The sequence below is a fragment of the Prionailurus viverrinus genome, unplaced genomic scaffold (genome assembly GCF_022837055.1).
Source record: "Prionailurus viverrinus isolate Anna unplaced genomic scaffold, UM_Priviv_1.0 scaffold_42, whole genome shotgun sequence".
NCBI classification, from domain to species: domain Eukaryota; kingdom Metazoa; phylum Chordata; class Mammalia; order Carnivora; family Felidae; genus Prionailurus; species Prionailurus viverrinus.
This window is the reverse complement of record NW_025927609.1, coordinates 3,519,794-3,532,597: the sequence shown is the minus strand read 5'-3', so window position 1 is coordinate 3,532,597 and position 12,804 is coordinate 3,519,794. Positions and strand designations below refer to the sequence as shown.

General features: G+C 59.6%; 1 protein-coding gene across 9 annotated transcripts in view; it reads left to right on the top strand.

The window, feature by feature from the left end:
- The window catches only part of SLC37A1 (solute carrier family 37 member 1), an 81,930-nt gene extending 71,599 nt beyond the window's left edge, over positions 1-10,331 (top strand). For all 9 annotated transcript variants that reach the window (XM_047846904.1, XM_047846899.1, XM_047846905.1 and 6 more), the window contains 3 exons: positions 5,024-5,121; positions 8,824-8,888; positions 9,375-10,331. In XM_047846904.1, the coding sequence (XP_047702860.1) occupies positions 5,024-5,121; positions 8,824-8,888; positions 9,375-9,390 (179 nt within the window). In that variant the 3' untranslated portion in view covers positions 9,391-10,331. The remainder of the gene's footprint in view (positions 1-5,023; positions 5,122-8,823; positions 8,889-9,374) is intronic.
- Positions 10,332-12,804: the final 2,473 nt, after the last annotated feature.

Genomic DNA, 12,804 nt, shown 5'->3' with positions numbered 1-12,804 from the left:
AGGGGAAGGGGGGTGCGGGCGCCATCTGTCCGCCCTGGTCGGACGGCTCCAGAGGAAACACAGGCCTGTGACTGGCTGGAAGTGGTTTCCCTCCGTGTGAACCAATGCGTACTCAGCTTTTCACCCAGGCCAACCGTCGGCACACCGCGGCCTCTGGGCCACTGGCCTCCTGACTTTACCGCTGCCATTTGGAGACGGACAGAACCCGAATTAAATGCACGTGGCAGGAAAACTAGTAGGTGCCCACGCATAAGAGATCGAGGTGTTGGCAGCCTCGTTACAGTTCTGGAAGAGCATTCCGTAGCACGCTCTGGAGGACAGAGGGGCTGCAAGACGCGTGGGTCCTGCGCTCAGACACGGGCAGGTGCGAACCATGAAGCCTTTTCTTACCCACAAGTCAGAAGGCTGACGGCAGCGTTCTTGACCTCTCTCCGCCTTCGTGCAGGGAGCACGCGCTCTGTGATGGATGGCTCCCTGCCAGGGACCCTGCAGCCTCCTGAACGGGCCTGCCCTGCTCCAGGCGCTGCCCTCCTGCGCTGGTCCCTCGCTGGATGCGGGAAGCTGACGCTCAGGAGCTTGGCTGGCGACGCCCGCGGCCACCCTGGAAGATCCTGGGTCGCATCCTGCTGTCACCTGCCGCCCCAGGCACCCGAAGCAGGGGGACTGAGAGAGAGAGGGCAAGCTGGGTGGGGAGGGGCATCTGGGCATCTGGGACGGTCTCGTGGCAGTAAAGCCGAGCTCTTGCCAGACAAAGGCAGCTCAGTAGAAGCACAGTTGCACCTGCCCCCGGGGGCCGCCCCTCTGTGTGGCTGTGGGAGGTTTCCCTCCTGGTGGTGCCCGCGGGCATGGGTGCTAGCTGCATAGAAACAGCCGCCGTCCTGTCCTGGGCGCCCACTGCTGTCTCACTAAGGCAGAATCTGAAGTCCTCCCCACCACTCTCCGCAGCCATACGGCCTCCCTGCGGCTGCTCTCAGACACCAGCGTGTCCCCGTGCGGGGCCTTTGCACGGGGCCTGTGCCCCGTGCTGGAGGAGCTCCCCTCAGGGAACCTCATGTCTGTGCCCTGTGCCCTGGGAGTCTTTGCTCAGGAGTAACACCACCCTTTCAGTGAGACGTCTCGGCCTGTGTGGAACGTGGACCCTTGTCACCCGCACTCTGAAACACGGACCCTTGTCACCCGCACTCTGAAACGCGAACCCTTGTCACCCACACTCTGGAAGGAGGGCCGTCGTCACCCGCACTCTGAAACGCGGACCCTTGTCACCCATACTCTGAAACGCGGACCCTCGTCACCCGCACTCTGGAAGGTGGACCCTTGTCACCCGCACTCTGGAAGGAGGGCTGTTGTCACCCACACTCTGGAAGGAGGACCCTTGTCACCCGCACTCTGAAACACGGACCCTTGTCACCTGCACTCTGAAACGCGGACCCTCGTCACCCACACTCTGGAAGGAGGACCCTCGTCACCCTCAGCCAGGGCCCCTCTACCCTGGCGTCTTCTCCGCAGCACCTTCCACCTGCCTGCCTCATGCCGTCCCCTCACCCTCCGCCTCAATGGAAGCTGCCCGAGGACAGGAAGTCGCTTCACTCCCTGCCGTACTGTCAGCACGGAGACGGTGCCTGGAGCACAGTAGTCACTCAGTGAACGGGTAGAAAATGAATTGCCTGGCGGCTCCCACACCCAGAATCCCACACGGGGCCAGGCCGCCTCCTGTTGGGGGTGCTGACTTCACAGGGGAGGGGCCGGGTCGGAGAGGCCTGCACGGTTCAGCAGGACAGGGCCGCCCGCCCCTGGGTCACAGGAGCCCCGGTCCCTGCTCCAGCCGCCTTCCCAGGGCCCCCCGCAGCTCGCTTCCCGCAGCAGGTTCTGCTAGTTCTAAGATGCACGGGGCAACGTGGCCGTTGTGAGGGGGCCACACTGTTGCTCCCCAAAGTCATACCTGTCCCGTATTTGGATCATGGGGTGACTTTGAATTTGCTGGGCAGTGTCCGTGGTCACCCCTGTGGTGTTTAAACCGAGACAGTTCCCCTTCGGGGAACGCGGGGACGCGTCCAGGAAAGGGGGGGGGGGCGCTGTGCCCAGGGCGGTCGTCTGCAGGGCAGCACGGTCTGCCCACATGGAGCAGGTCCCCCGCTGTCCCCACTCCCATGGCCCGCGAGAGACTTCCCAGGGCCTGGAGGACATGCTCGGCCAGAAGTCGGGACGCTTCTGGGCTGAGCTCAGTCACATGAGCCGTGTGACTTGGAACCACCTTCTGTGCCTTCTGTCCCCAGAGGACGGTCCACGAGTCCGTCCAGCTGCCACCGTGAAGCCGTGTCTTGAGGCTAACTTGCAGCTCTGCCAGAAGGGTCAACAGCTCTTCTGCAGCAGAGGATGGCAGTTTACCAGGACGGAGAAGTGAACTAGGTGAAAAACACATCTTTCTTGGTTTTCTTCTCAAAACAAGAGGGAGCAGAAGTGCCGAGAGTGGAATGTGTGCATCGGGGAGCCCCCAGGAGAGACACCAGGGCACAGCTCTAAGCGCGTTCTCCCCCACAAAGGACGGCCGAGGGCAAGCAGACCGGCTCGACCTCGCCACTAACGGGCGGGGTGCACCGGCCACGGGGCCCTGGTGCCTCAACCCCCACGGCACCTGCAGTGCTGTTCGCTCCCGGCCCGCGGGCCCAGGAAGTGGCCATGACGGAGCAAGCCGCGCCCCCGCCCTTCTCTCTCCCCCCAAGTGCCGCCCGCTAGACAGAAGAAAGAAAGGCTTGAGTGGAAACGCACACAGTTCAGCAAAAAACCCCGTTCACAGAGCGCTCACCCTGATGCGTCCACGCCGAGCCGTAAATACTGGTTTGGACGGGGGCAAAGCTCAGCGAATAGTAACTAGGCCGATGTCTTCTCACAGCTCACCGTGGCCCCGTGGTTCCGGTGACACGGTTTATGTGCCTGGTGCGTTCCCAGGGCTTAGAGTCGCCTCCCCGTGGGGCGCGAGCCCTTGTTCCTCTGTGTTTCACACACGGCGACTGCACAGCGCCCCAAGTTTCCGCCTGCTAAGTTTTATTTTATCAGAGTAACACTTGATGCAACTGTTGAGGCCAGGTAGCCTCACGGGCCGATTATGACGTGGGACGCGGGTCCCTGTGCCCCCGCCAGCTCCCTCCTCGTAGATGCAGCCTCGTCGGCTCTTCCCTGTGGTCTGAGCTGCGTACGGGCCTACACGCTTCTCCGTCCCTCGGCCCGACACTGCTGTCCTCCTGCGAAGAAGGCCGGGGCTCGGCTCTCACCCCCTCCCCAGCCCCCTCAGTCGACACCGCTCCTTGGGTCGCAGCACTCACTCTAGGCCGAGAAGTGAGCTTTTCGTGGTTATGCTTGCTCCCTGGCTTCCCCCCGTCAGCCGAGAGGGGCCACCGGCCACAGCGCTCCCACGCCTTGTCCCGCAGCCGCTTCCGCCACGTTCCCGCGTTGGACCCGTCTCCCGGCTTCCGTGTCTGCTCCTCTTTAGTGGAGACCTCCAGTGGCTTCCTGAGCAGTAGCCCACGGGAAGCGGAGCCTGAGGGCTGGGAGTCCGTGCAGTCTGGATTCTGCTGCAGCCTGTGGATACGAATCCCGGGCTAAAACTCCTTCTTCAGGATTCCAGTGTCTTGTAGCTTCCATGGTCTCTGTTGAGAAGTCTGTTGTCCCCCCCCCCCCCCTCCGGCCCAGCCTGCTTCCCCCCAAAACCTCTGGGCACGCTTCTTTATCTCTGGTGCCTTTCTTTGTCCCCTGTGCCCCGGGCACCCGGGGACTCACCTGCCTGGAGACACGTGCCCTTCCTCACGCATTTCCCTTACCGCTGTCTGTCTTTAAGTCCTGGAAAACTGATGCGTCAGGTATTAACACTTGTGGGCTGATCCTTGCATTTTTTCTTTTTTTCCTTTCTTCCTGTCGTTTTCTCTTTTCTCTGCTTTCTCAGAGATGTTCTTGACTTTCCTTTCCAGTCTTCGTTTTGGTTGTCATCATGTTAACATTCGTTAGTTCTCACTTCTTGGATGCAGCATTTATTAGACTGAATCGTGAAGTGTTGCTGCTGGTTTTGTGAGAATGTCATGTGGCTCAACTCAATTTTCTGTCGCTTATCTGAAGGTATTACAATTTCCTGGGAATTTTCTCCTCCCCAGTTTGTTTCTTTCCTCCCGGTTCCCCTCCTTCCGACTTATTTGCTCTCACCTTGGAGCTGTCCTCAGACACAGGTGAGCTGGGCTGGCCCATCGTATATTTGTATTTAAGGATGAGCCACCGAGCACTTGCTAGAAGCCCTTTCCACACGGAATGATGCATCAACCACTGGTCTTCGTGGTCATGGGATCCAACTAGAATCTGGAGGCAGAGACTCCCCAGTGCCCGCCGGGGTGTGGGCCTGCGGCCAGCACTCCCATCATTGTCGGGGAGGGTGGGCACCTGCTCAGTGGAAGTGAAATGTACATATACGTCCATACTTTATATATATGCATACTTTTCCCCAAACCACTTAGGAGCAAATTGCGGAAGGCTGCCCCTTTCCCAGTAACTGTGTATTCAGTGTGCATTCCCTGAAGGCAAAGGATCCCCTGACGTAACCACAGTGCCCCATCATCAACTGAGGAAGTTAACACTGACACGGTCTTAGCATCTACAAACCTTACTCATATTTCCCCAATGACACATCTCCTAACCAAAGCGTATCTGAGATCGTGCATTAGATTCAGATTTCGTTAATAAAGTCTTCAATTGGGATTGTTGGATCCAAAGAATGAGCGTGTTAAGGTCAATACATATTTTTAGATTTGCTTCCAGAAAGAGGCCATGCCTGTCGCGTCCTCACCAGGACTGAGCATGAGCGAGCCTTTCCCCCCACCAGTCTGGGAAGTGGGGATGAGATTGTGCTGTTCAGCGTGTTTTTCTTTAACTGTGAGGGAGGCGTCGAGCACCGGGCTGTGTGCTCGCTGGGCCTGGGTGTGTCGGATAGTCGCCTTCCAGCGTTTTCCTCACCCGGCTCCTGTGTGCGCTTGCCCCCCTCCAGGAGCCGCGCTGGGCCCCCTGCTGGCTGGGCTCCTCTCCCCGTCTGGATGGAACAACGTGTTCTACATGTTGATGGTTGCAGACGCCTGTGCCTTACTGGTAAGTTTCTGTGGCTGTCGTCCCAACACGGTGACGCTCTTCCCGACGGAAGTGTGGTCCTCAGGAAGGCCTGGCCCGTGACAGACCCTAGCTTTCCCGAGTGCTCGCGATCCGAGGCCTTCCCCTTTCTGGTCTGAACAAATGTCAGAGCAGAAGCCGGCCTGCCACTCTGCAGCTTTAGGCGGGATGGTGGGGAGGCAGAGAGCAGGGGCTCCCTGCGTGGGATCCCAGCCCCGTCCTCTGCCGAGTGTGTGTGCACCTGGGGCAGGTGACTTGGCCTCTCTGTTCTGCAGCTCCCACGTTGGTTAAACAGGCATAATAATGGCACCCCAAGACAGGGTCATCGAGGGGACTTGGAGGAGACGGCAGGCCAAAACCCATGTCCCACGTGGTGACCTCCGTCGCCCCAGTGCTCCTCCTGCGCCCTGCAGCCCCGGGGAAAGCGGCCTGACTCTTGGGGCCCAAAGGGCTGGGAAAGAAGGAGCAGAGGCTGTGGGTGCCGGCCCCCGGCTTCCGTCTGCGGCCCCTGCAGGACAGAGAGGCCGGGCACCGGCCAGAAGCAGCCCGTGCTCACCCGAGTGGCTAGCGTGCGCTCAACCTGCAGCCGCCCTGCGCACGGGGGTCCCCGACCTGCAGCCACGTGCCTCCTCTCGCTTCCCCAGAAAAACCCCCGAGGTTGATCCCTGTAAGGGTGAGTCGAGGATTTGGAAATCTCAGCTCTGAGAGTTCTGTATTTTCATTCCAGGGCCGTTACACAGCCCCCCATGTCGTAGAGGATCCGGGGCCAGCTTTCAACTCGGGAGCCTGTTAGGTTTTTAAGAGGCTCTTCCTCAAAGCATTTGTTTTTGTAAATGCCCGAGGGCTTTAGTTAAGTCCCAGATCATTTCAACTAAGTGGCCTCGAGACTTCCATCATCATGGCTGGTTAGAGACTGAAGACTGTCCCTCAGCAATGCGGGGGAACACACATTATGCGTCCTTTTAAATGCACAGCCAACCCCGTGGAAAGGAAGGGTATCCTCGGGACGGGACCCAGAATGTCGAAGCGGCATAGACAAGTACCCGCGCTAGAGCAGTGGGAATTGGGGAGTGGCTCGTTCTGCCCCCCTGGGGAGCAGAGGTGGGGCTTCAGGCCCGCACGAGTGGGGCAGGAGGCCAGGACCCTCAGTGGGCTGGGCTCCAGCGAGCACGTGGGTCCAAGAGACAAGGATCTGTGTCCACCTCAGCCTGTTCACCAGGTTGGAGGGGGCTAGTCGTCCCTGAGGATTTTTAGCCACGGACCTGCCTATGGTAAGCTTAGATTTTTGAACTTAGGTAAATACACATAATGTGTACCCAAAAATTGAGTAAAATTGGTCTGGAACCGTGATACGCCTGGTTCTTGGGCAGAAGCAACCCTAAAACCATTTGCAAGGGGCAAACCTCAACCCGCTGCCCGGATCCCCACTGCTAACGCCCGGCAGAGAGGAGCCTGAAATTAGGAAACGGTCCACCGCGACTGAGGTGACAGACGCGACAAACGGCAGAGTCAGACCCCCCAAGATTGCAGATAACATGGTTATCAGATAGACGTAGCAGTACTGAAGACGTCCGAGAAGGACGTGGGTTCACGAGCAAAGAAGGGGAGCCCGTGGAGCGCACGCGGAAGCCGTGGCCGCCGCCAGGGATGAAGCACAGAACGGAGCCCCGGGGAGGAATCTAGAGACGGGGCCGAGCACAGTCGAAGACGGAACAGCCGACAGCTTCAGGGCCCAGAAGGCGGGGCTGCGCGGCCAAGAGGGGCGAGCGCACGCGTGCAAACATGACCGTGAGCGGCCCGCCGTCACCGGGCAGCGCTGGGGTTGCGGGCCAGATGGCACGTGTGGCGCGTCGGAATTCAGAAAGGACAGAGAACAGGATGTGAGAGTAGTAGACAGGCAAGTGGTGGCCGGAAGCAAGCTGGACCGGCCAGGCCAGGTGAGACCCAAACCGAAGAGCGGGAGGAGTCCGCAGGCGGCCTAAACACCAGACAGACGTCTTCTCTCCGCGGGTCAAGAGGCCTGTCCCACCCCCCAAGTCTGAGGCTGGAACCCCAGCACCCAGCAGGCCAGGTCACCCTGTGGGGTCAGACCTGGGGGCACGTGTGCAGAGCCCGGTGGCCATGCTGTCACACCCATGGGCTGACCCCCGCCGACCCGGGCCAGGGGGCTCCAGGCGTCTGGGCAGGCACTTAGAGCAGGCGGGCCTCCCTGGGCTTGCCCACAGACACGGCTCTCCGTCACATGCGACACTGTGACCTTTTTAAAAAAAATGTTTTTTTAATCTTTACTTTTGAGAGGGAGAGAGAGAAACAGAGCACGAGCAGGGGAGGGGCAGGGAGAGAGGGAGACACAGAAGCCGAGGCAGTTTCCAGGATCCGAGCTATCAGCACAGAGCCCGATGCGGAGCTCGAACCCATGAACCGTGAGACCGTGACCTGAGCCGAAATCGGATGCTTCACCGACTGAGCCGCCCAGGTCCTCCCCCCACCTCTCCCCCCTCCCCGCAAGAGTGTGACCTTTGTCCTTCAGGTTCGTTACTACTGTCGGCGGTGTTTCATTGTTTCATGCCACCTTAAACGCTCGTCATTTCCTTCCCTTTTCCCTTCGTGTCCGGGATCTGCTTTGGATGATGGCGGGTCTTCTGCGAACGCTCAACACGGCACATTCGGCGGGACGTGTGTCGACCAGGTGCCCAGCTCCAGGCGAGCAGGCCCATGCTGGGCTGCCGGAGGCTCACGTTGCCAGGGTCCGCTTGCTCCACAGGAACGTCCCCCTCACCGCCAGCCCCACGCTCGGCCCCTGACACGTTCCCTGCTTTACCCCTGTGATCGTATGCGCACCGATCGAGGGTCGGGCACGGCAGCCGGACCGCGCTTTCTCGGAAGGAGTCACCCCCGTTCTCCTCACCGGCCACTTCTCTTCGGAGCTCCTGCTTGAACCACGAGCGCTGAAGGCTCCCCTGCTTCCTGGAGCTCTGACCTGAGGCCACGCCGGCCCTCTCTCGGCCCACTGGTCCCTCCTGGGCCTTGGAAGGGGCCCTCCTGTGGGGCTGGGGTCAGCTTGCGGAAAGACCGGGTCCGCAGCCACACAGGCAGAACCAGTTAGCTGGTGTGGCACCAGGTCACCGGTCTGTCTCCGTAAACGGACCCAGCCCTGTGGGCGCGTACGGGACAGAACTCTGTCCCTGGTTTACTCCCACGGCGGCTGCGAAGGCTGCGGGCGAGGGGCCCGGCGGGGCCCAGCGCTCTCCCAGGAGTTTCCTAAGAAAATGCGGCTGCTCCAAACGTGAGCCTGGTCCGCCTCTGGGTGCCGGGGCCCATGAGATGCTCACCTGGCCTTCAGAGTCCCCCCGTGCGGCTCTCCAGGGCCCCCACCCAGAGTCACCGCGATCGTGGGTCACCTGGTCTACATTCTCTTTCCCTAATTTGGGTATTTTATGATTGGACTCATTTCATTTGCAACGTTACTTGATCCCGGACGTTTTAGGCTGAAACCTGTCCTTACCTCCAGGAGCACGGCCTCCATGCGGCTCACAGGCCCACAGCCCTGCCCTGGGGCCCGGGGCACCCCAGCGTGTGATGTGGGGCCCACACAGCCGCCCCCAAGTGAGCTTCCGAGAGCACTGATGCGGGGTCCCTGCCCGCAGTAACGGCTTCTGTCTTTGGTCTTTGTTCTGGTTGCAGTTCCTGATTCGTCTCATTCACAAGGAGCTGAGCTGCCCGGGGTCAGCGGCCGGGGACCAGGTTCTGTAAGTGCCCCCTCCCCTTGCCCCCTGCCACCGGTCAGAGGTCAGAGAGCAGCTCTAGTACGGGCCTGCCTGCCTGCCTTCCACACCTGGCCTCTCCTAAAATGGAAGGAAAAGAAAACCCACCCACTGTCTTATCATCCCACAGCTCGTCTCGTTCATGCTGATTTGTCCTTTCCTAATAAATGCCTCGGGCGGCTGATGGTGGCAATTAATCTCTCCTCAGAAGCTGAGGGAGAACATCAGGGAAATTGCCTTCTGTGTTGTCTTTGAGCTGCGGCTTAGAGACAAGAATTAGGAGCCCCCACAGCCAGCCTGCCCCACCCCCCGCCCGTCCCATCTCTGTCCCTCCTCGTCCCCAGGGCTGCGGGTGGGGCGGGGCTGCACCCCCCAGGTGGCTCCAGAGGCTCTGGGGGGGGGGGGGCTGTGCGTCCTTCCTGTGCCATTTCTGGCTGTGTCACCAGCTGCTCCTTTGTCCTCCTCTTCCAGGTTCAAGGAACACTGACCGCCGAGTCCCCTGGAGGGAGGCGGGCCTGTCCTTCACCAACGGTCTGTCAAGGGAAAGTTCAAATAAAGGATCCTGTGTTGGAAAGAATGATTGACCCTTGCCTTTTGCACACACACCTGGAAAAGACACAGAAGCCGCCTTGAGAAGTCCAGCTGCCGTTTTAGGCGAGCCGTGGGGCTCAGCACCGCGGACAGGAGGCGCGTGGGAAGTGCCCTCACCACGGCGGAGCCGGGGGACACGTGGCTGGGCGGGCAGGTCCCCGGCGGGTGGCACTCAGGTCAGCCTGAGTCTCGGGCGCTCCAGCCTAGGACGTTAGAACGGGCGCGTGTCACGCTGGCAGGGACCTTGATGTCACCTGAACGGGCCGTGTCGGGGACCCGATGCCGCAGCGGGCGTGAGAACGCAGCCAGCACGGAGCCCAGACTCTGGGAGGACGGAAGAAACCCGATGCCGGGTCAGAAACCAGGACGGACCTCGGGGCCCTCAGGTCTCCCACAAGACTTCCCGCCACCGCCCCCGGCTCCTCACCGGCCTGGAGAATTGTCGACGAGTGGGCAGCCGCGAGGCCATCGGCCTGCCCGTCGAGGGCCCTGGGAACTCCAGGCCCGAACACCTGGATGCGTCTCCCATCTGAGCGCCACGGTGGCCACTGCTGCTGGTCCCTGCGGGGCTCGGGGAGGACGTGGCCGGGGTGGGCGGGCCTGGTGCAGTGAGTCACCTGCGACACACCAGGCGCCTGGAACTGTCTCCAGCCCCGCGGCACCAGCGTGGGGTTATTTATTTAAGATGTGCTGTGTGTTCTAGAAATCCAAGAAAATAAATGGCATTTTGTTATTTATTAAGACGAACTCTGATTGTTTTTGGCCATTTGTCTTCCCAGTTGTTGCCTAGCAGAATACTTGTCTGCTCTTTGAAATAAAATGGTTTTTTAAAGCTTATTTTGATTTATTTACTTATTTTGAGAGAAAGAGCCCAAAGCAGGCTCCTCGCTGTCAGCGCAGAGCCCAGCACAGGCTCATTCTCACAAAGCCGGAGATCCCGACCTGAGCCGAAATCAAGGGGCGCCCCGAGAGAAAATGTTTAAAAAAAAAGCTCAAGCAGAATGTTGATGACGTCTGCTCACGTTTCCCTCATGTTAAAAAAAAAAAAACAAAAACTTCCAAACACTGTGCGTTCTTGGTTTTCTCGGGGTTGGACACAGTCCGTAGCTCTGCAGCTGGAAGGACAGGCTGTTGGTGGCAAAGCCAGGGCCGCCCTGCTGGGGGAGGGGCTGAGTCTGGGCAGTTTGCGAATTATGCGAATGCCACCCGGGGAGGAGCAGGGCCGCCCCTGAAACTGCCGGTGGTGCTCTGAGTTTCTCCCCAACAACAGGCGACAGGTGCCTTCTCCGTCTGCATGACGGGGGCCGTGTGGTGGCCTCCCCCGTGCCACAGTGCCAAGGGCCACGGCCGGGAATGGCCTCGGCGGAGGCTTCTGCTGCGGGCTCTGCGGAGAAGGGCCAGAGAGACGAGGGGTCTCCTGCGGGCGGTTGTCCTCACCAGACAGACTTGCTTTGCTCAATAACGAAAGCTGCTTATTACACGTGCAGAAGTTACCTCCTGCTAGAATAAAACTTGCCCGAGCACCGAGTGGATTGCACGGTGCCTTACACACGGTTCGCTCCGCCCATGGGGTTCTCTTTCCCTCCGGTTCCTTCCGCCTTGTGTTTCTCTTTGCGGCTGGGGTCACTCCTTTCTGCCTTCCTTCCCTGTCCCGGGCGGCAGGGGCCCCGAGGCCTGTGCTCGCTATGCCCGGACAGCCTCTTGCTCGCCCCACGGCCTGTGTGTCCGAGGCGGGCAGGGCCAATAGTGACTAACGCACAGAGAATCCTTCACCGTGACGTTCTGGGGCCCCCTGCTCCCCGAGGCCTGAACCCGTCAAATGCCCGGGTGAGGCCTTCAGCAGACCCTCTGACCCTCTTTGCTTCTGCCCCCACCCCAAAGAGCAGCCACCATCGCCTGTGGTTCAGCGGCAGGAAGCTTTTGGGCCGTTATTTTTCCCGAGTCTGGGACTGAAGTCGAGACAGTCTCCCACAAGCCCCAGAGGACGGCCGCTCCGTGCTCCGAGCCTGCAGGGCCCCCCCGAGGCGGCCTGCTGAAATGCAGACTCGACATTGGAAAGCAAGGAGCACACACAGCGGAAACATTCTGGGCCCAGGAGTGGAAGGTCTCACTGCCTCTATTAAAGAAAAAGGTATACGATTTCAATATAACAATAAATCTTCATTTCCTCCTGAGCGATCGGCTGAGAAGATGTCCTTCCGCCAATAGCTGGTCACGATGCGCGCATGCTCGCCTTTGTACGGAGATGTGACTCTGCCTTCCAAGAACCTGTGCGTCACTAAGATGTTCCTGTTCAAATCCAGGGCGGGGTGCGGGGCGGGGGGGGGGGATGCCCAGCAGGATAACTCCCAAGCAAGCTGGGACGGGCAGCGAGAGAGGTGAGAGCAGGAGCAGAGCCCGTCCGGAGTAGCGTGCCTGGAAGTGCACCCTCAACCACCTCCCCAGCTGTGACACCCGATAAAAACAAATCACTAGATGGGGCGCCTGGGTGGCTCAGTCGGTTGAGCGTTCGACTTCAGCTCAGGTCATGATCCCGCACTTTGTGGGTCCGAGTCCCGCATCGGGCTCTGTGCTGAAGGCTCGGCGGAGCCTGGAGCCCGCTTCGGATTCTGTGTCTCCTCTCTCTGCCCCTCCCCTGCTCACATTCTGTCTCTCTCTCTCAAGAATAAATAAAACATCAAAAAATTTTTAAAAATCACTAGGAAAAAAATGGACTGGGAAAACCCAAGTCCTGATGCCTGTTAGATTCAACAGACATGGTGCCAAATTGTCGTAGGAGTTGGTAATGCTCGCTCCGGTCTGCATACCGCGAACTTCCTCAGGAGAGACGTGCAGGGAGGCAGTGGGGCAGCCACGCGCTGGGGGCCGGTGGTGCGGAGGCTGGGGGCACAGTACGCAGGGACTGCTGTGAATTGCTCACAATGTGTCCCGTGGGGTGTCCCCAAGGAGCCATAGCAGCCTCACGCCCCAACCCTGCAGGGCCTGGTTGGGGGGCTGCAATGTGCAGGCTGCCGATCTCTCGGCCAACGCGGGCCCTTTGTTCAAAACACAGGAAAAAAGTGCCGTTCAAGGTACTGAAATAGAAAGTGTCTTCCTGGGGCACCTGGGTGGCTCTGTCGGCTAAGCGTCCCACTTTGAGCCCAGGTCATGATCTTGCAGTTCACGAGTTTGAGCCCCGCTCGAACATGCTCTGTGCTGATAGCTCTGAGCCTGGAGCCTGCTTCAGAGTCTATGTCTCCCTCTCTCTCTGCTCCTCCCTCCCTTGTGTGTCTCTCAAAAATGAATAAAGGTTAAAAAGAAAAATTTTTTT